The 20,474-nt window shown below is 48.6% G+C and overlaps 6 protein-coding genes across 6 annotated transcripts; 3 read left to right on the top strand and 3 right to left on the bottom strand.

Moving 5' to 3' along the window:
- Positions 1–83: 83 nt before the first annotated feature.
- F4807DRAFT_117745 (Co-chaperone Hsc20) lies at positions 84–1,543 on the bottom strand. Its single transcript, XM_047992848.1, has one exon. The coding sequence runs from the start codon at positions 1,381–1,383 to the stop codon at positions 466–468; it is 918 nt and encodes a 305-aa protein (XP_047858710.1). The 5' UTR covers positions 1,384–1,543; the 3' UTR covers positions 84–465.
- A 480-nt stretch (positions 1,544–2,023) lies between these two features.
- F4807DRAFT_449522 (uncharacterized protein) lies at positions 2,024–4,050 on the bottom strand (the record flags this gene model as incomplete). The annotated part of the gene is made up of 2 exons (XM_048000032.1): positions 2,024–3,623; positions 3,677–4,050. The coding sequence occupies 2 exons, from the start codon at positions 4,048–4,050 to the stop codon at positions 2,024–2,026; spliced, it is 1,974 nt and encodes a 657-aa protein (XP_047858709.1).
- Positions 4,051–9,913: 5,863 nt separating this feature from the next.
- F4807DRAFT_455833 (uncharacterized protein) lies at positions 9,914–11,166 on the top strand (the record flags this gene model as incomplete). The annotated part of the gene is made up of 3 exons (XM_048000783.1): positions 9,914–10,406; positions 10,534–10,964; positions 11,071–11,166. 3 exons carry the CDS (start codon positions 9,914–9,916, stop codon positions 11,164–11,166), a joined length of 1,020 nt encoding a protein of 339 aa, XP_047858708.1.
- Positions 11,167–12,168: 1,002 nt separating this feature from the next.
- On the top strand, positions 12,169–12,802 carry F4807DRAFT_455832 (uncharacterized protein; the record flags this gene model as incomplete). Its single annotated transcript, XM_048000782.1, has 2 exons — positions 12,169–12,310; positions 12,372–12,802. The coding sequence occupies 2 exons, from the start codon at positions 12,169–12,171 to the stop codon at positions 12,800–12,802; spliced, it is 573 nt and encodes a 190-aa protein (XP_047858707.1).
- A 677-nt stretch (positions 12,803–13,479) lies between these two features.
- On the top strand, positions 13,480–15,580 carry F4807DRAFT_407031 (uncharacterized protein). The gene is made up of 2 exons (XM_047996336.1): positions 13,480–13,769; positions 13,896–15,580. Exons 1-2 carry the CDS (start codon positions 13,767–13,769, stop codon positions 15,024–15,026), a joined length of 1,134 nt encoding a protein of 377 aa, XP_047858706.1. The 5' UTR covers positions 13,480–13,766; the 3' UTR covers positions 15,027–15,580.
- Positions 15,581–15,980: 400 nt separating this feature from the next.
- On the bottom strand, positions 15,981–19,762 carry F4807DRAFT_455830 (uncharacterized protein; the record flags this gene model as incomplete). The annotated part of the gene is made up of 6 exons (XM_048000781.1): positions 15,981–16,619; positions 16,675–17,029; positions 17,085–17,255; positions 17,309–17,500; positions 17,627–18,274; positions 18,384–19,762. The coding sequence occupies 6 exons, from the start codon at positions 19,760–19,762 to the stop codon at positions 15,981–15,983; spliced, it is 3,384 nt and encodes a 1,127-aa protein (XP_047858705.1).
- Between the last annotated feature and the right edge of the window lie 712 nt (positions 19,763–20,474).

Below are 20,474 nucleotides of genomic sequence, written 5' to 3'. Positions count from 1 at the left end.
TTTATGGCTTTGGGCCATGATGATGTTTCCTAATATCTCCCATACCACTCTCCCTGCTAACTGTAATCTGCCCGAGAAAAAATTAGGTAGCTATGAGCAGTTTTTGACCTATTCTTGATATATCACTAAGCAAGAACTTCACGAAAACTTGCGTAGTAATTGAGAATGGATTTTCTTGTTTAACAAAGCGAGAATAGCCTTGCTTGTTCTGAACAGATGAGTACCTTAGAATTGCGGTGATACGCAAAACCAACTCAGTCCCTCGAATAGCATGGATATCTGTACACTTTTTGGCCTCCTATGCGCGCATGCTATGACTCCTACACCATGCCCCCAGATAGCCGTAGTCCCTTCCTTTTAACAATACAAGTATACTCGACCCTAGCTTCGATACACACGCCCCGCCAAGACCCTGACTTAACAAAGTAATGCAGCATCACCACCCCCAAAATCATCTCTCCCACCTCAATGCTGCAGCACAACCGGCTTCCCCCTCTCCCAATCCCGAATCGTATCCCTTATATTAACCCAATACCTCAACCGAACCACCTCCCCCCTCGCCCCCTCCACATCCCCCTCCCCAAAAAGCTGTCCTAGCCTATCCTCGCTTTCCCTAATCCTTCCCTCATTCTCCACCCGTAACGGCTCCAACTCCTCCTCGCTCCGCGCCTCCTCGATCGCCTCCCGCGTCTCCAGAACCAGCATCAGCAAGTTCGGATCCGCCACCTTCCCCGTCTCATCGTTCGCCACGTCGTGGCCGCTTAAATGCAGTAGGTACTGCGCGCGGAGTAAGGGAGAGGAAAGGGTCCGGTACGCTTCGTTTATGAGCGAGGACGCGGCTTCCGCGCGTCGCTTTGCGGGCAAGCCGGCCGGCGCGACGTCTGGGTGCGCTGTCGCTTGCAGGGTTAGGAATTCGCGGCGGAGCGCGCGGAGGTCGATTGCGAAGGGCCCTGAGGGGGGAGGGCCGGAGGGAAGGGTTTGGGGGAACAGGTCGTAGTGCGTTTTTATTGGTGCTGGTGTTGGCTTTGGCTTAATTCCATCACCTGCTTCTTCTTCTTGGTCTTGGATCGTTACTTCGGCTTCGGGGGAGGGCTGTGCGGGTTGTGCTGCTTCGGCTGGGCGCGCCAGGGATGCGGCGCTGGTTGATATATGCCGGAACTGCGGTACGTTGCGGATGTGAGCGCGAGGTGGTGCTTCGCGCGCTGCGGGTGTTGGGCTGGCGTTGGCGGTTTGGCGAGGAGAAGTGGTTTTGCTTGGCGCTATCGTGCTCAGTGCAGCAGCCTGGCGGAAGTTCGGTGACGGGGCGTGGTTGCGCTGCTGTTGCTGTCTGCAAGAGTCGCAGACGCGCCGCAGCGGTCTTCGGGGTAGTAATGAGGATCGCATTGCTGGAGCAGATACGACTAGTTCTTGTGGTTCGTAAAGTTCAGGTATACTAGAATATATTAATACACGCAGAATCTAAATATGATATTTCTGATATTCCTCAGACTTGAGTAGGTTGTTGGTTATGTACGTGGTAAAGTGTACGAACTTGGAGTCGTTTGGAGAAAGGCGAATAAAATCGGAGACAATGACGTTTTCACGCGGCTTGCTCGGGTTTAGTTTCCGCATGGATATAAGTTTCGGCGCCGATGGTCGGGCTTACTGATGTTACGAGGTTACAAGAATTCGCCCCTTTTTCGTTACACGTAGCGAAGATACTTAACTCCTGAATAATCACAACTAATAACTCACTTTTCCACGAAACAAACCAGTATTTCGATCTTACCAGGACTCAAATCAATTTCACGCGGAATAATATTCATTGGAAGCCTCAGAAATAAATTCCAATTACCAGACGGGGTATCCTAGTATGAACGTAGGTATAATTAAATCACAGGAGCCACACCCGTCGCCTACCTCCACCTCCGTGAAACACATCATTATCCTCAAACCCCTTCTTCCATATTTACAAGAGGGTATATATATACGCAAACATGTACCAAATAATCATTACCACCCCAAATCACCCCAATTCGTTCGCTCAAGATAGCGGCACCTCGTGCCACCGCCCGCGTTCCGTATGATACCACCTCTCGCGGTCCTTTTTATCGACCACGTTGCCGCTGTAAGTGTTCCAGCGTCCGCTACATCCGTCCCTGCCCTCGACTTTTATGTTCTCGCCCCCGTCGCCGAGAACATCTGATATATCAATTAGACCGCCGTTTTCATCCGTAGCATGCTCGTCTGGCGTCACGCAATACCCGATCTTCGACTCGGTCTGACCCATGTAACCTCCGAGACCGTAATTCTCCACTACTGTTCCGTCGTCCCCTATCACATTAACAGTGAAACGTGGGGTCTGCCGTGCCGCCTCAAGCCTGCTCTGTGCCGCGAGGCGCGCCTGGGATAGATTGCTCGACACCTTAGACGGGAACAGTTGGTCCTCCATTGGAAAACTAAGACCTGACGGCGACTTGCTCGGCGTCTTCGGTGTACTAGGAGTTGTTGGCGTGGCAGGGGGGCTAGGTCGCGACGTGCACTTGGTGATAAGGCCACGGACCTGGTCATTGCCTATCTCAAGACAGTCAATGTTCTCCACTGGCTTGCAAAGCGCCTGGAAAATTCCTTCGGGGTCGTTAGGCGTCCTTAGGATCCGGAGCGATGGAAAACCATTTGCTGCTATGCTTCTCGCGAGGACAGAATCGGCCGTATTTGCGCATGACGGATGACTTGTGATGTCCCAATGCAATTTGCGAAGTGAAGGTGATGCGAGATAAGGGAATAACCATATCATCTCGTTTGCCGGCATAATCGGCATAGAATTCTGCACTAGGGCGAAGGATTCTAATGATGTAAGATTTGAAAGGATTTGGCTGAGCGCAGGCAACGAGTCCACGTCAACGTGTTGAAGGACGAGTTTTCTAATCGTCCTGCTATGGGGACGTCTTACGAAGGATGAGAGGCCCTCGTTAGATACGCCCGAAAGATGTGACAAGGTGAGAGTTCGTAGCGACGGCAACGATAGTAGATTGGCATCACTAAAAGCCGTGAAGGGTAAGTGAGACAGATGAAGATTCTCAAGCGCCGGTAACCGAGACACTATGTCCGGAATGAGGGATATTGGCGTGAGAGTCGCGCCTGGGAGGCAATGTATCGATAGAGTTTTTAAATGCTCCCAATCGGTATGAAGCTCAAGAAAGTCTTCGCTTTGTTCGGGCAAAAGATCACCGGGGGCTTCCTGAAAGTTTGGATTCTCTGAATTTAACAGCGCCGCAGCGTTCGATAGTCGGCGCTTCCTCTGGAACTGAGATGGTTCTAGCGTCCAATGCATCTCTACCAGCTTGCGCCTAGTCGATAGAGCGTGGAACAGACGATTGAAGGAGAAATCGTGATTCTGGTGGAATCCAACCAATCGTTCGAAGTTAGGGCAAGCCATGATGACGGAAGCTACTAGATTTTGATACAAGTCAACCGCTACACCCTGGGGAATAGCCGGCGCTTTCAGAGTATGAACCATTGCTGCAAGTTCAGGGTTCGATCTCAATGTTCGACGAAGTAGGACTAGACGAGAGCCGAAATTCAACTTGTATCGTTTCTTTTGCGCATGCGAGTCTGCTCCGACGAGTTGAATATTCTCATAGCTTGATTTTTGGTCAATTCACTGTTTCCAATTGGATGCAGCTAAGAAACTTACAGTGCGACTCGAGCGACCTTCAATAGCTTCCGCGCCGACAAGGCAGCGGAGCACATGTCTCTCATCATGCATGTCGCGCAACTTGTACTGCCAGGTTGCAGATGCAACTTTTTCAATTCGTCCAAAATGAGCCCTAGAACCTCTTCAGGTAAAGCATCGAACAGTTCACCCGTTTCCCTCCTCCGTCTATATTGCTTAATCGGTGCCGGTCGCTGCCATCCATACTCGACTCTCCGTGGATTCGAATTCCAAGAATCAAAGCTCGTTCTGCTGCTGGCCGGGCTTGCAAGAATCGCATCGAATGTATCGTTTGTACTGACCGAGGTCGTAACGCTGGAAGCACTACTCCCTGGTCTTCCCGATCGGTTATACATTGCAGGTCGCGGATCTATCTGTGCATAGTTACTCATCATCGACGGTGGAAGTTTAGCTGGTCGCTGTGCGTGCTGAGCGTATGCTGGCCCAATTGCGTTGAAGCTTGAACGATCGGTCCTCGAAACAGATTCTCTTGGCGAAGAGTCTCGCATTATATAGGTCTCAGGAGTAGATCCGGGGTTGTGAGATGAATACGAAGCCATTGTGGAGCCCATCGGATGAGACCCTGTCGGCGCTACGGGTATTAACAAATTCTCATCGAATCGCGGTCGCAAAACCACTGCAGATGCGGATTGAGACCTTTGATGTCTTGAGAATAATCTAGAAAAGAAAAAGAAAGGAGGTTAGTAAGAAGAACAATTCAGCTCCAGAGTACAATAGCAGAAGTTAGAAAATCGGAGGTGAAGATCGTCGCATTTAGATGGGTCCGCAGAGATTAAAAGACCAAGACGTGCCTTGCATCATTCGGCTCGACGAACTTTTCTGGTAGCTTGGGCGACGGTAGCGAAGTCGTAGCCCTAGGCCAAAGTACATACATACAAGGTCAGAGACCCATGTAGCACGTTTTTCTTGACTTGTTGACAACTACCGCACCACCTAGCCTGTTGTGTTTAGCTTAGACAAGAGACTACGTAGTCCTAGTTAAGCCGTTCGATCTGTGATAGGCGGCCACTTGGCTGTTGGTGAAGGACATGAGGCTATTTTTGCGTAGCGCATCGCCGTGGAAATTAACAGACCCCTGACAAAATACATCTGCCCCTTAAGAACGCTGTGCATTACTTCGGGAGCGCTAAAGTAGTTCAGCAAGGCATGACGCCATATTGGGATGCATGTATTGAATGAATTGAAAGTATCGTATATAATATGAGGATACAGTAATACGGTGTCGAGTGTCAAGTTTCAGCTGTGATGTGTGTGAACGGTAAGGTAGAACATTCAGAACATCCAACTTTGGAAATCGACGAAACCGATTGGGAGTGAGAAATCCTCTTGGGGTCAATTATGGTTCGCGAGCTGAAACGGGGGGCTGATCTCGTCACGATTCTGGCCATTCGGGGAATTTGCTGCAGCAAAGGGAGACTTACAGGGTTCTAAAATTGGAATCGGTCGCTTGAATCTGGTTTGCTTGACTTTGCTGTTGAGAAACACCAACGTCTGGACGAATTGCTGGCGACGAGTCGCTGACCTGTTTCTGGTTATCTGATTTTTCCGGCAACGAATTTCTCCTCTTCTGGATTTTTCGAGCAGACGGCCGCGGCTTGAACAGGCGGGCATAGACAAGTGCCATATGCGACGATCGTTCCTTGTTCGACGACGTAGTAGTATCCATTATTGAAGGACCGTCTTTGCTAGGTTCCAATTCTCGATACGTTACACCACAAGGCACAGGGATAACTCGACTCCCCAGCTTCCAATGTTAATTGGTTTTCGGGCTTCCTCCGGCATTCATCGACAGAACTTCGAAATGAGAGGTCTTCCTAGGTTAGGCAAGTCTCGACAAGTTAAAACTATCACAGCACCGTTTCCTTATTATAAGGATTCGAATCGGAAGCACTAATGGTCAAAGTAACACGGAGCGAAAGGCGATTATATGGATATGTGGGGAGCGAAGATCCTCAAATCCGATCAGGCGAGGCAACGATATTCTTCCGTCTCGGCCGTCTCGGCAATTGTATAAGCCGCTCGTTGGTTAGCCAACGAATTGGATGAGACCGAATACGATCTGTTAGTAACAACTTTGATCTCGGGACCGGCGATCGTGTCTAGCCGCCGGGATACGAATATTCAACAAGTGCTGCTGGAAGCTGGTGATGAAATTTATCTGGAAATCGGTGAAAGGGCCAGATGACCTTTTACAAGAAACATGTTCTGTCAGCACGCGGCGGAGCATATATACTACGTAGCATGTTGGTTATTCTCGTTGTCATAGTGCCGGCAGCATCCAATAGGCTCCCGGTGGCTGCGCCAAGGTGGCCTTGGTTAGCCAGGTTTTCTGACGCGCCCGCAAGGATGAGCTAAGAAGCAATTGGGTCTTGATGGTTTTTGATGATGAAAAGCCCTGAATTTGGCCAAACTTGCAGACTTGTAACGGGCTAATCGATTGGCAACGCCTTGTTCCTGCTGTAGTTCCCCGGCGGCACATAAAGTGATCTTCAGCTCAGGAGAGCTATGGCTGACAGACTCGGTTCTAGAAAGGCGGCTGAAGAGCTGAGCGGCACCAAACGCGTTGGCGCAAAGCCCCGAATAGTGAGGGGCTAAGACTGCCTACAATTTGACTGGCTGCTCGGTGAAAGGTCCATCTTAAAGACTTCTAATTATGGTGTCTATGTTCCATTAGACCAGTCAAAGCGACTTACCTTTAGGTAACAAGAATCTCATCTACTAGGGAATACAATTCCATCGGTCCTTGCGTAGAGAAGCTCGTCCAATATGGAACGTATGAATCGCGGGGTCATGAACTCGGGTGGTCAAGGCGGATGAAGCGAGCTAAGCATGCCGGATACATTCAAATGGATGGTGAATTTAGGCGAATCGAAACCTCTTGATACTCTTGGTAGATGAGACCTTCCCGCTTGGGTTCAGCTCACAGTCAAGTGTTACCACGAGTATTGTCGTGAACTGTGTGTTAGGGTGTCCAATCACGAGTAGCGGTGAACAGCATTTGACTTGGCCAGGGAGCATTATCAGTCCACGTGCGAAATGTCCAAGGTTGATCGGGAATATATGTAAGCAATTACTAGGCTTTGCTGAGTGTCTGTTCGTTGATGTAGAGTAGAAAATGACGATCAAGCTTTCAAACCAATTGGCGGGTCTAAGGAGAAGCTATGCCGCTCTTATATAAGCAAACTGGTATAAGTCAATAAATACCCCCGCTACTAGGTATACAGAGTATGCACGGAAAGAGTTATTCACTTTGGAAATTCATCTGCTTACTTAAGCGATTTACCCCTGAAATCCCCCTCCACTAGGGTCCTAATAAATTCCACAAACTATCACGTGTGGGAATAAACGACCTACTGAACCGGCGGCAGACTTCGCATTCGAAGCATGACGGCATATCAACGAATACTCTTTAACCCATGGTTTGAAATCATGCATACCAGGTAATGCATCATCAGCAAACCCGTACGCAGTAAACTCAACTTCAGAAGATGATATGGATATCATGAAAAAGCTATCCTCTCGCTCGGCGGCCGACAGAAGAGCTCCCAATACAAGCTTGAAATGGCCACGAAATGCTTAGATATTGCTATGATATATCTCTTCAAGGGTGTGCTATGCATAACATCGGCAGACCCTAAGAATTCTCGGAGGATTAACTCCTGGACAGAAATTCAGTATGTCACCGTTAATATATAAACTAGAAGCAACCTACCCAAATTCCCTCGTCTTGCCATAGTTCTGCCAGACGGTTTCCCTTCTTTTTATGTATCGTGCGCTAGATTTCCTCAGATAAGACCTGAAGAGTTATATTAATTAGAGAAGCTAGTCATTTACCACAATTTTCTCTGCATTGTGATTCCAGATGTAATCAGCTCTGTCGGTATCCCTCGGCTATGAAGATGAGCATCTGGAGGGGTACATTAATTGAGTCCCACAAACGGCATTCCCATTCTAGGGACAGAATTGGACTTCGAAGATTGTGGTATATAGAGTGTTGACGACATCCGATTTTGCAAAAAGGTAATTCTTGTACAAAATAGAAGAGGAGGGCAACATTACAGGCGTCCATGCATGTATGACACTAAAAGCGCTAGCTAGACTGGAACAGTATGATCAGTGGGAAAATCCATTGTACAGGCGTAAGGTGAGTCACCATCTCGACCCTTGCCGTCGCTACGGACAACCGGGAGATTTCCGGTCTCAACACAAGGCTTATAAGGTATGATAAACGTCAAAACTTTCAAGCCGACCCCACAAAAAGGACGTACCCTGGGTGACCTGAGGCCAGAGAAAACTCGACGTGGTTTGCTCACATGGCGTTGCGGTTCTTACTGCATTGACGCCAGAGCACTTCCCGACGGAGTTTTTCGTAGGCTCTGAATTCAATTCAGAGCCGAGCTTTTATTGCCATTTTTTTGCCTTTTATTCATTCATCATCCTCATTACCCCTGTGCACCAATAAATACTATTTATTTTATTATTATTTATTGGCTAACACCAAATCATAAAAGTTTGTACAAATTATTCTACTCGTCCAACTACCGAGAGCACATCAGCAAGATTATTGTGGGCCTTACAGGTTGCGCACAATCTTTAGGGTACCATGTCCTGGGTCGATTCTGTTGGATAATTAGATACTAGAGGTTTTGTAGAATCAGAATTCAGTCTCTGAGAGATCTGCTAGTATAAGGGGCTCTCCTATTCAAAGCTTCTCTTATAATACCATGATCATTCTCTCGCGTACTGGGTCCGCCTCGCAACAAAGCATGGAATTTCTTCTATGCTCTGCAAGTTCTCTGCCGTTGGAGAAACGGACATATCATGACAGATCCTGTTTGATATCATTGTCCTGAATTCTAGAAGATGCATCGTGCCAAAATGATTTCCTAGTGGCAATCCTAATCAGGAACATCCTATCGCTATTCAATCACGACCAACTGGGTTACACTTGAAAATGAGTCGCGCCGCCTTTTTTTTCAGTGCGCTCTTGCGTGAACAATATGCTTCTTATGCCGAGTCCTTTGTAGTTAATGGGCATATAATACTACTCTCCCACACGGGAGGAAGACCATACATAGATCTATAGCTTAGCGATGAAATCTCCGCTTATTAAAATGTCTTTTGTCTCTTGGTTATCCGAAACTTAGTTAGAATTTGAGTAGGTATATTCTCACTCCTCATCTACACACTATCCAAGATGGTAGTAACAATAGAGATAATGTATAATTTCCTACGGACAAGACTCCTTGTATACCCACTAACATGTACGATTCGTGAAAATGGTGCCAAAAACACTGGAGTGAAGCACACTTATTAATAGCTAGTGACTTGAGAGGTTTGAATTTACTAGCGATTCATTCAATGATTGATATGAAAGAAAAATTCAGAAATGACGTTTCCCGATGTATATTATTATACTTTGTGTTAATCAGTAACAGCAGGTGGAAATTGAATATTGTGAAAAATGAGTTATTCATTCATGGTGGTATGGTTGGCTGATTGGATATTCAATACCCCTATTATTTCCCCCCTTCCATGTTAGCCCTATTCTCCTTTATGGTACGTTTGCTGTGGAAACTATGGATGTTCTTGAGTGTATGATAGATAAGGACTTCAATAGATCGAAGTCTCAGATAAAGTTTCATTCTGCATAGGTAGTATCTGTGTTTCACTATCATCCCAACTATTGCCGACCCCTTTTCTCATAACCGACACTCCCTTACCATTGACAAACAATATCCGTTGTCGACTTTCAGCTCATCAGTGACCCCATTTCGGCCCCAACTCATGGTTATCAATCACCCTTCGTTGTCGAAGCTATGATATGAATCGTTTCGCGCAACTATACTCGCCTCATACCTTTCCCGTACCTTCCCCAAGCCAAGCCATCATGATTAACAACGGCAAGCACTCTTCCCTATCTCACGATCTCGCATCTTCAATGAGTCGCAGAATGTCATTCACTCTCCCACACAACACAAATCATTATCTATTTATACTTGGGAATTTTTCTTATTCTCATTTTCCGCATTACTTAGCAACGGACTGGTAGGTCTTTTCATATGCCACTTCTCAGCTTCTTCTCATAAATCCCAATCCATCCGCGATTTTTCTACTCTACTTCACACTCTACCTCATTTACATCATAAGTAGTAAACGCGTCTGAATCTAATCAATCTACAGACATCACAAGTAACCATGGATGAACACGCTCGTATCAACGGGGAGCAGGCTGCCTACCAGATGCCTAGCTCCTACTCTGAATCCTCCTCTGGAGAAATTCCCATTACACCCGTTGATCAGATTCATACCACTGTCCCCGAGGAACCTCCCTCGCGTCGGGAGTCTCGGCACTCCTACGTGCAGTTGCCTCCGGCTCCCGTCCAGGTGAATGGTCCTAGAAGAGCTCAACCTGTGACCTTCCCCGACGTGAGTGTGCCAACCGTCAATGGTATTGTGCCCCAGGACGCTCCGAGCGCGCCTCGAGTCCTACGCACTGCGCCTAGTCCAACTACTGGCACTCAAGCAATTCCTACCATTCCACTCACCATCCAAGAACGCCGTCGTCAACGCCATCGACGTTATAACCGAAGCGGACTCAATCAATCTGGAGCGCAGCTGTCTCCTCACGCGCCGGCCTTCGTGCCCTTATCCATCCCGACAACCCAGGCCGCCCAACAGTACAGAGGAGGTAAGTTCGCATAACAATAATCGCAAAACTGATCATTCATAGTAGCCGATATAAAATGACTTTCACTTATTTCCACTACGTAACGCCCTGTGAACCCAGGAAATATAGGCTGACAATCATATCATAGGCGCACCCGTTGTCCCTGCGACAGGAGACGACCGCTCGTTCTACGAGCGGCGCTCATATATCCAATCCGCACCCCCCGCTCACCTCTATCCCCAACAATTCCCTCAACAGCACCAACAACCCTCCCCTCTAACCACCGGTCTGTATTCCGGTTACCGAAGCGGCGGTTCTAATTCCCAACCCGGCTCCTCCACGTATTCGAGCAGCCAGTACCTGGGACCTACTCCGCCCCCGTCCAGCTTGACGTCCGGAAGCTCGTACCAAGGATACCAGCGCGGAGCTACTCCTCCTCCTGGCCTTGGCTCGTCTGTAGGCTCGCTGCCCTCCGGACCGCCCGTGCTTCCTGCCCGTCCACAGCGGGTCTTCCAGAACCAAGGTGCGGCCTATGAGTACGCGCGACCGCTTCCCCTGAGACAATGGACTGAGGAACAGGTAAGATAAGTTTTCTTCTTCTCTGGTGATGGTAGATGGCTTTGCGCAGTACTTGTTGTTGTTGTTGTTGATGTTGATGCGAAAGTGAGCTCACAAGATTCCGCAGTCACGCGAGGAGCGCATTCGCATTCATCGCGAGCGAGATGAACGAGCGCGAGGTTTTGATGAGCGGGATGATGACGAGTTCATTCCGGGCCTGTGATCGCTTACGATGCGAGTAGCCAAGGGACGTCTGCGGTCGTTATGATGAGAGGCGTGGTTCTATTCTCGAACTGGACGGAAAAGAGGTAAATTTCAAGGTGGTGGTCGTTCGTGAAGGCGGCATGATCAGTCTTCTCAGAGCTTGCTGAGGGCTTATTCGAATGATTGTCCAAACGATCGACATCATGATGAAGAAGAGAGGTATCGCGAAGATCATGGGATCGTTTTCTGCATTTTCGTTGCTTTGCTGTCTTGCATAGGATGCCATTATTGCAAGGAGGTTCTCTTCGGTAGTAGGTAGTCAATTGCCTAATTAAATTCCCCTTTACATATTGAATCTAGAAGGACTTGTTCCTTAAGTATTAAATCTCTGGTCATCTCCGATGTGAAAGTTCGTGGGAAATAACTTCAACTCTGGCGCCACAGTTGTATAATCCGAAGTTTAACTCCAATAAACCACAGCATCACCTAGCCCTCTAGATGTTTATTCAGATCTGACATAATGATACTAGCATTTACTTATAACTCCTCCCCATGCATTTGGCACTGCGCTTCAATTACTTAGGTAGGAAAATGGGCAGCACTCAAGGCATACTGGAGGTTAGCCGATATGGTGATTTTTGGTGTAGTCCCTATCTTACGAAGATCATTACTTTCCTTGATGTCTATTAGAGGGATACATGATAATATTAGAGACGTTCTATACAAGAGAAGTACTATCTTAATCGCTGTCCGTTTCCCTACCTAGGTAATTGAAGTGCAGTGCTGAAGGCACGGGGAGGCATCTCGAGCCAGTGCTAGTATAGGTGATAGTTTCAACTACTACTGAACTCCATCAAATACACGTAATCAAGGCATTTCTGACAGAATCATTTGGCCGTGCTCAAATTACCTCCGTGATATATATATACTTCACTAGACCGTTTCCCGTCTGATTCATTTCTTTTTCTTGAAAACTCATTCCCCCAGGGTCGCACAGTAACTTTCCATATCACTCATCAAGATGGTTCGATTTGCAACCACCTTGCTCGCAGCAGGGCTATTCGCCTCCCGGGCGATAGCCAGGACAGTGTGTCCACCCTGGCAGATTGATAATTTCGAACTCGCCGAAGTCCAGCAGAACAACTATGGCTACAAGGCAAGCGGTAAGGCGATTGTTCGTTTCCCAAAACAAGAACGCTGTCGATGCTAACTTATGTCCCATAGACGATGGCACCATGACGAACCTCACATCCCACATCGGATCGATCTCTTTCGTCCCCCATAGCGGATCCACCTTCACCGAGGAGATACCATGCACCAACGCCATCACTCTCGAGTACGATTACCTCTCGTACACGATCAAGGGGCCGGCGCGGGCCGGCTCCGTGACGATCGAGCTCCAGACGAGGCACAACTGCTTCAAGCCGCTGAAACCCATGAGGAGCACCCAGGTCATCGACATGCATTTCGACGGCGAACTTATCGAACGTCAGATCCCCTTCAAGATCTTCGAAGACCAGGGCGCCAACCTGAGGTCCATCACTGGCATCAAGTGGTTGAACTTCCAAGATGACCAGGGCGAGACTTTCGAATGGTCGCTTGCCAATATCCGGTTCCTCTGCGATGATAATATTCCACCAACTCAGGGGCGCTAGATATTCAGATTGTCTGGGGAATTATTTTGGCGGTTAGAGAGTTTACTGGTTCCTCCTTGTTCTAAAGTCTTGTTCTAAATTGGTAGCTGTGCCTGGATGATGAAAAGGGCCATGGGGAGGATAGGAAGATACGATATGGGCATCTATCTTGCTATCCTCTACGTGAACACGCTGGCTCGAAGAGATACTGGTCTTATTACTATGCGTAAGATGCCGCCATAGATGGCTCAGTTCTTATGGGCATCTAAATAGTATAGAGATCCTTAATGAATTATTATCAGCTTTCTAGGCATATGTTTGAGATAAGGTCACGTAGGACTACGTAGTATTCTCTCGACTCATATAAAGTGGTTACGTAGGCATCTTCATGTACGGTGCTGACAATAAAGTGTGATCTACCCTGATTAGTCTGAGCCCTGATCTGCCACGTAAAACTCAAATCTGTGCATAGAGTTTCCTCACGTCAGTAAATAATGTCATCTGTTGCTGGCAGCTATTTTCAGTTTGCCTAGTGTGTAAGTTCATCGACCCCTATTTAAGCCCCTAAATCTTACCTAATCTTTATCTTTGCCTTGCTTATCGTTATCGATAAAGTTATCGAGCTAAGCTTTTTGCCCCAATTTGACACGGCTCTTGAAAACGTTAGGGTAATGGCCAGGAACGAAAACACCCCAACCCCCACTTTCCTCTTTCTCTTTGGCGCCCGTGTCCCACGTCGCACGTATCAGGCCGAAATTTCGAGAACGGACGCTGCAAGTTTTCGATCTACATTCCATACGTATCCTTCCTAGCCCACTTAACTTTCACCTTCAGTACTTACCCTACGCCCTACGCACACCCGACTCACCTACCAGTTCGTAACTTCTGTCTTCAGCCGATTCTTAATTAGAAGAACGGTATCAGGCGAAGGGATCGACTTATCAACTCCGTAAAGTATCCTATCTAGGTATTGAATCTAGCAATCATGGTACGTGCGAACCCTCTTCCCCTCCATCCCCTCCCCCTCTTCCGTCAGCTTCAGCCCTGGCCTGTATCAAACCAATAAACCAATATATATGTATATACCTATATATCCAATAACTAACACATCCAGGCCACGACAACGAAACAGCGCCTCGCGCTCGCCATCTGCGACTTCCTCTCCACCTCCCTCACCGACGGCACCCTGTCGGCCGAGGACAAGGACAGCATCGACGTAGCCATCAATTGCATCGGAGAATCCTTCAAAGTCGACCCCAGCGACCCCAGCGCCATCTCCTCCGCCATCGGCACGCAGAACCTCCTCCAAATCTACGGCGTGTACGAAAAACTCAAGTCCTCATCCTCCAAACCCAACGACTCTACCCCCGCCTCCGCCCCGGCCCCCGAACCAGCAGCCAACACCAAAACCCCCACCGACGCCGAAAAAGCCGAAGCCGAGGACCTCAAAGCGCGCGGCAACAAAGCCATGGCCTCAAAGGACTACCCGACCGCCATCGACATGTACACCTCCGCGCTAGCCCTGTACCCGAGCAACGCGATCTACCTGTCGAACCGGGCGGCGGCCTACAGCGCGGCCAAGGACCACGCGTCGGCGCGCGCCGACGCCGAGGCCGCGGTGAAGCTCGACCCGCGCTACACCAAGGCCTGGTCGCGGCTGGGTCTCGCGCGCTTCGCGCTCGGCGACGCTAAGGGTAGTATGGAGGCGTACCAGAAGGGCATCGAGTACGAAGGGAATGGTGGGTCTGACGCTATGAAGAAGGGGTTCGAGACGGCGAGGCGGCGCGTCGAGGAGCTCGAGGCCGATGCTGCGGGTTCTGTGCCTGATCTAGCTGGTTCTGTGCCGCGTGGTGGCGGAGGCGGTGGTGGTATGCCCGACTTAGCGAGCCTAGCGAGCCTATTTGGCGGTGGTGGTGCTGGCGGCGCGGGTGCAAACCGAGAAGGAGGCGGTGGCGGTGGCGGTGGGATGCCTGATCTAGGTAGCATCATGAACAACCCCATGTTCGCGAGCATGGCGCAGAACCTGATGTCGAACCCGGAGATGATGCAGAACCTGATGAGCAACCCGCGCCTGCGCGAGATGGCCGACCGCTTCTCCACCGGCGGCGGCATGCCCGACCTGAGCACCCTCATGAGCGACCCTAACATCGCCGACATGGCCCGGAATATGATGGGCGGAGGTGGCGGAGGTGGCGCTGGCGGAGGCGCCGATGGCCCCGGAGCCGGGCGCGGTGCTGGACGATGATGATCATTCGGCATTCTGTCTGTTGTTCATGACTACCTACGTACCTACCTCGTGGGCTAACCCCAATACGCTAAGAGTAAGTGGTTAAGACACAGACATGGACGTGGGGTAGAGTTTAATGAGACTTGAGATAATAAAAAAAACACGACGGTTGGCTGGATGGTGTTGACGCGCATAGACTTGACGGAACATTTTTCTACAATTGTCTACGTTTTCATGTAATCTGTGGATGAATCGTTCAGCTTGACATTGACCTAGAATCACACAGGCAAACTTCATGACGCATGAGGACTCGGTTGGTTATAATAAGAAAACAAATAATGATTTTCCTACTGACTTGTGACCGGTTGCTGATGTTTTTTTTTCTAATTGATGTACATGCGGGCAGTGTGTACGTGTGGTGATGTGATGATGGGCGAGACAAATTGATTAATCGGTATTTTGGGGCTAGATAACGACTGGAAGAAAAAAAAGGGGGGAGAAATCAATGCTCGTCTAATTTTTCCACCATACACCTCGACTCCATATCCGCCGTAGTGTCCTTTGTTTTTTTTCTAAACAGTATGCCTCATCGTGTCCTCGAGCACATAACTTTTTGGTCCCAAATGCCAATTGGCCGAACAAAGAATAGAATGAAAGATAAGGAAAATAAAAACTATCACACTTTTTGCCCCTTGTTTTCCGCTCTCCATCACTCCTAGTCCCACAACCAGCCGATAAGTACCATTATTTAAAATCGTAGTCGAATAAGGTGTCGTACGAAAAATCCATTATCGACACTCTCTGTAATAACTCCAACGTTAAAAGCGTTTTCCCTATAAAGTCATAACAGTGCGTATGAGAATCGAAACTTAAAATATGCTCGAGGAAATGGAATGCGTCTACCAGACGATGAGAAATGAAGGCGATGTAGAAATGATGTATCATCCGAAAGTGCCGTTCGAAATTGTGAGACTATCTTGCACGAGACGAGGAGCCACGACGTTTCTGAGAAGCTCCTGTGCTGTCCTTTTGGCTTAATTTAGTACTTGAAGGGTTGCGTCTTCGACCTCTCCCTCCACGGTAACGACCTCGATACCTACCACGGGAACCACTTCTCTTATCGGTAGGCTCTTGTGAAGGTTTGATATCAGGCGAGGGGGAAGTAGGATCGTCCCGATCCTGGGTTGGCTTGTTATCTTCTTCTTTGAAAGAATTCGCTGCAGGAGGTGTAGGCACAGGCTGGCTAACAGAACGAGCCGGGCTATCTGGGAAAGAAAGTGCTGCCTCTTCAGGATAAGAAATGGACTGAAGAGTATTGCGACGAGGTTTAGCATCCGGCGCTTCAAAAACATTCGGTTGGGTAATAGGCTCAGGCGGTAGGATAGGTGAAACAGCATCGCCGTGTTTACTCAAAGGACTAGCTTCGAAGGCTCTTATCGCGGTAGATATAGAGGCGGTCTCTATATCCGTTCCAGGAGGTATATCGCGACAACAACCTTCTTCTTCGACATCTTCAGCCCAGCTATTACGTATAGGAGACGTAAGTATTGGTCTTGGTGCGGCCGCGGAACGAGGTGTGAACTCCGGAGCTCCAGGATTCAACTTTGAACCCTGTCAGAGGTTAGTATCAGTCAAAAAATCATGCATGATTTTCCGACGGATCTACCTCTTTTTTATGCCCATTTGGAGTATTTACAACCTGTCCATTGGCATTACCAGTCGAAATAGATGCCACTTTCGGTGTGGATCGCTTGGCTTGCGTACCGGTCGAGCTTTTGGTACCATTTGTGTGCTGATCGGCGGACCCGTCCGTCTGTGTAGCAGCTGCAGGTACCGTGTCGACAGCTTCTTCGTTTTGCTTTTCGTATGTCTCCTTAGGCTTAACGAAGATCTGCTTGGACCAAAGCTCAGCATACTTGCCCTTCTTGGCGATCAAGACTTCGTGGTTGCCTTGTTCTGCAATCTCTCCATTCGCGACGACGAAGATGGTGTCGGCATTCATAACCGTTGAGAGACGATGTCTGGATAGAAATTAGTATACTCAGCCCATTAACTCTGATAACCAGCGGTACTTACGCGACGATAAACGTTGTACGACCTTGGCAAAGGGCGCCAAGACCAGCTTGGATTTTCTGTTCCGTGTCAGTATCAACAGAACTAGTAGCCTCATCTAGAAGCACAATCTCCGGCTCCTTCAGTATAGCCCGTGCAATCGCAATACGCTGGAGCTCGCCGCCGGATAGTTTACTAGAGGTTCTTAGTCACCGCGGTCGATATTTTAGAACCAGATCAATACTTACATGCCACGCTCGCCAACTCGAGTTGAGTAACCTTCAGTAAATCCCATGATATGATCATGGATAGCCGCTGCTTTACACGCGCTGTAGACTTCCTCATCAGTCGCTGTTAGTCGAGCATATCGGATGTTGTTCATCACGGTATCGTCAAAAAGGACGGGTGACTGTGGAACAATGCCAATAGATTGCCGCAAACTAGGTGAGTGATCAATGTTAGCAAAGAGACAAATTTGACGAATGGCAATGGAAGACGATCCCCTTCAGACAACGTCGGCAGACAGGGCGCAGGAAGAAAGAAGTGAGGTTTAAAATCGAGCCTACCTTGATATTGTGACGTCTCGAATATCCTGGCTATCAATCTGGATTGATCCACCAGTCACATCGTAGAATCGATCAAGGAGCTTGAGGATTGTCGATTTTCCGGCACCAGTCGCACCAACGAATGCGACAGTGGTCCCGGACGGGACAGACACGTTCACGCACTTCAAGATGTCCTTCTTCTTGTCGTAGCTAAAACTGACGTTCCGGAATTCGACTTTACCACCTTTCAGTTTCAAGGGCCGAGCATCAGGTTTCTCCACCACAGTCGGCTTCGTAGTCATTACGTCAAGAAGACTCTCGGCATGCACCAGATCCTGACTGATGTTCTTGCCGAGCTGAGAAAAGAAGCGGAGGGGTGCAGTGAGCTGACTCCAGTATGTTAAGAGCATGACGAAATCTCCAGCAGTTGCCTGACCATGTGTGATTTGGTACACGGCCAAAAAGGCACCGGCTAGTAAGCCCGCGAGGAGGATTAAATATTGAAAAGCATGCCCGACAAAATAGCTCGAGTACAATGCCTTCGATGCTGAGACGTGAGAGTTAACTGCTATGCCGTACCGTCTCTCTTCGTATGGTACTTGATTGAAAGCACTGACGGTCTGCCAACCCTGTATACCTGCCTGACGGATATAATGTTCCTCGAAGTACCTGGGAACAGAACGTTAAAACCTAATCAACGACTTTATAGATTCGAAAGCAGTCCACAAGCGCAGTGGCCTATGATCAAACCCCGATTTATGAGAATAGAGCAACTTACGTTCTCACCATCATCTTTCGTTTCTCCTGGAAACTTCCGATGATATAAGTGGCACTCTGGATAAATGCAGCACCAGTTGCTATTGTGATGAAGCCTTCATACGGGCCGAACTTGGTAGACAGGTATGTGAAGGCGATGACCAAATCGATCAGCATTGGCAATGCCTGGAAACATATCGAGTCCAGCATATTCGAAATAGCTGTGCCGTTTGAAATAGCAACAATCAGATCTGAAGAGCTCTTCGAGTCGTGGAACTCGGAAGAGAGGTTCATGATGTGAGAATAGGCTGCAGCTGTAAGCGCCTCCTCGGAGTAATACTCGATGGGCAACCACAACATCTGCCTCAAAAGGTTAATACCAGATTCAGAAGCCAACAGTCGGAGGCCAGCAAAAATTGCGACCTGGATCCACGGGTTGCCTCCGGAAACCCCGCTCAGCGAGTCCATAACGGCGCCGTACTGCCGGGGAATCAGGAAATTGAGCACGTTTCCAGCCAACAAACAGAGTCCCACGAGAGCAGCATAAACCTGTAGGCGACGATTGTTTACGGGCCATATATACGGGAAGAATATTAAGAATCCCTTGGCATATGAGATCCAATTGCCCTCATTTTTCAGCCGCTTCTCTATCTTCTCCCGAGAAATGCGCTGCTGGCGTTCCCATGGTGATTCGACATCGCTAGGAGAATTGGCCGTTTCTGTGTTAGTTGCTTCCGTATTTGTGGCATCCGAATTAGTGCCGTAGCCGCTATCCGCTGAAATGTCAGTGCCGTTTGTTCGCTGGTCGGGCTTTGGAATCAGCGGCGCCCGTTCTTCGTCTTCGTCGATGTCAGTCTCACTCTCCCGCCAAAGGAAGTATGCCAAAAGGGCGCTCGATACGAGCACGCAGCGAACAACGGCAATAGAAGCGTCAAGGTGAAGGAACAACGAAGAGTTATCGAAATTGATCGGCGTTGTATTTATCGGGTTTTGGGCGGCGATAAACAATAACACGGCATTTACGGGCTCCAAGACAAATGCAATGATCCACGATCCATAGAACGGATACCAGACGATGCCTGACTCGATACCGAGGCTATTCTGCTCAATGCCGAAGGTCAAGACGCAAGAAAGTAGGCCGATGATGGTGTCCTGGGATGGCCATCGTCCCCATACGATGATCTCGACTGCCTTGAGGATGACCTGAGCCAGAAAAGTACTGACGAAGCAAAGGAGGAGGTAGTATATGACCCTGCGTCGTACATGGGTCGATTTCATCGAGTCGGCTGTTTGCAGCGTACAGATTGCGACAGTAGAGGTAATGGCAAAATATAGAAACACTACAAGCGGGTAGACATAATGCAGTGTAGACTGCACTCTCTGCAGCCCACCGTTCGCCATTCTCTCAGGCCCTACCTAGGAGAGCACGTCGGAATTAAGAGACGAAATCCTAAGGTGGATGAAAGGGCCGTGATGAGATTGATAGAGCTCAGCTTGGGTGAGGTGACGGTGACGAAAGAATAAATTGGTCCTGGGATTTGAAACATTAGTTTTCTTCTCTTCTGGCGTTTTTGAAGCGATGTAAGCGAACGACGAGAGAAGCAGTTGGGGGCCAGTAATTGCGGCGAAGAGTTAAGAAGCGTATATGTCAGCCGCCATCCCAGCAACTGCAGGTAATTCTTAAAAGAATTTGGAATGTGTACGTGTAGAAGAGGATTATGTAGGAATGAGCAAGGGAGGCAAGTTACTATCTTAGGCTGTGAGAGGATGAGTCACTAAGAACCAACATCGAATTGAAAGAAGGCGTAGCCATTTCTAAGTTGACCCTTCAACTCGCTCTTCCTTTAAGACGTAACTAGCTTCTGGCCCCTTCCTCGTTACTCCCTCTCATACTCGATAGAGGGCAATGACGGGGGAGATGGAGGGAACAACATAGCAGTTGCCTTAGCTAACTAGGTAATATCCAGGCCCCAACTTCCAATGGTCCTTTTAACCCCATCCAGTACATCACGATGTGAATGGATGATATACTATATACATGTCAACGGGGAGATGTGGGTAGAGAATAGGCATTGGGTAGGTGGTTAGTGCGTGGGTGTGAGTATTCTGAGGT

This window comes from Annulohypoxylon truncatum (assembly GCF_022578515.1).
Source record: "Annulohypoxylon truncatum strain CBS 140777 unplaced genomic scaffold F4807scaffold_2, whole genome shotgun sequence".
Classification (NCBI taxonomy): Eukaryota; Fungi; Ascomycota; class Sordariomycetes; order Xylariales; family Hypoxylaceae; genus Annulohypoxylon; species Annulohypoxylon truncatum.
The sequence above is the reverse complement of the archived record's forward strand: the minus strand, read 5'-3'. Positions and strand labels throughout refer to the sequence as shown.

What these genes read in the sequence shown, in the direction of transcription:
- F4807DRAFT_117745 (XM_047992848.1), bottom strand. Translation starts at nt 1,383, where the DNA reads ATGCGATCCTCATTACTACCCCGAAGACCGCTGCGGCGCGTCTGCGAC.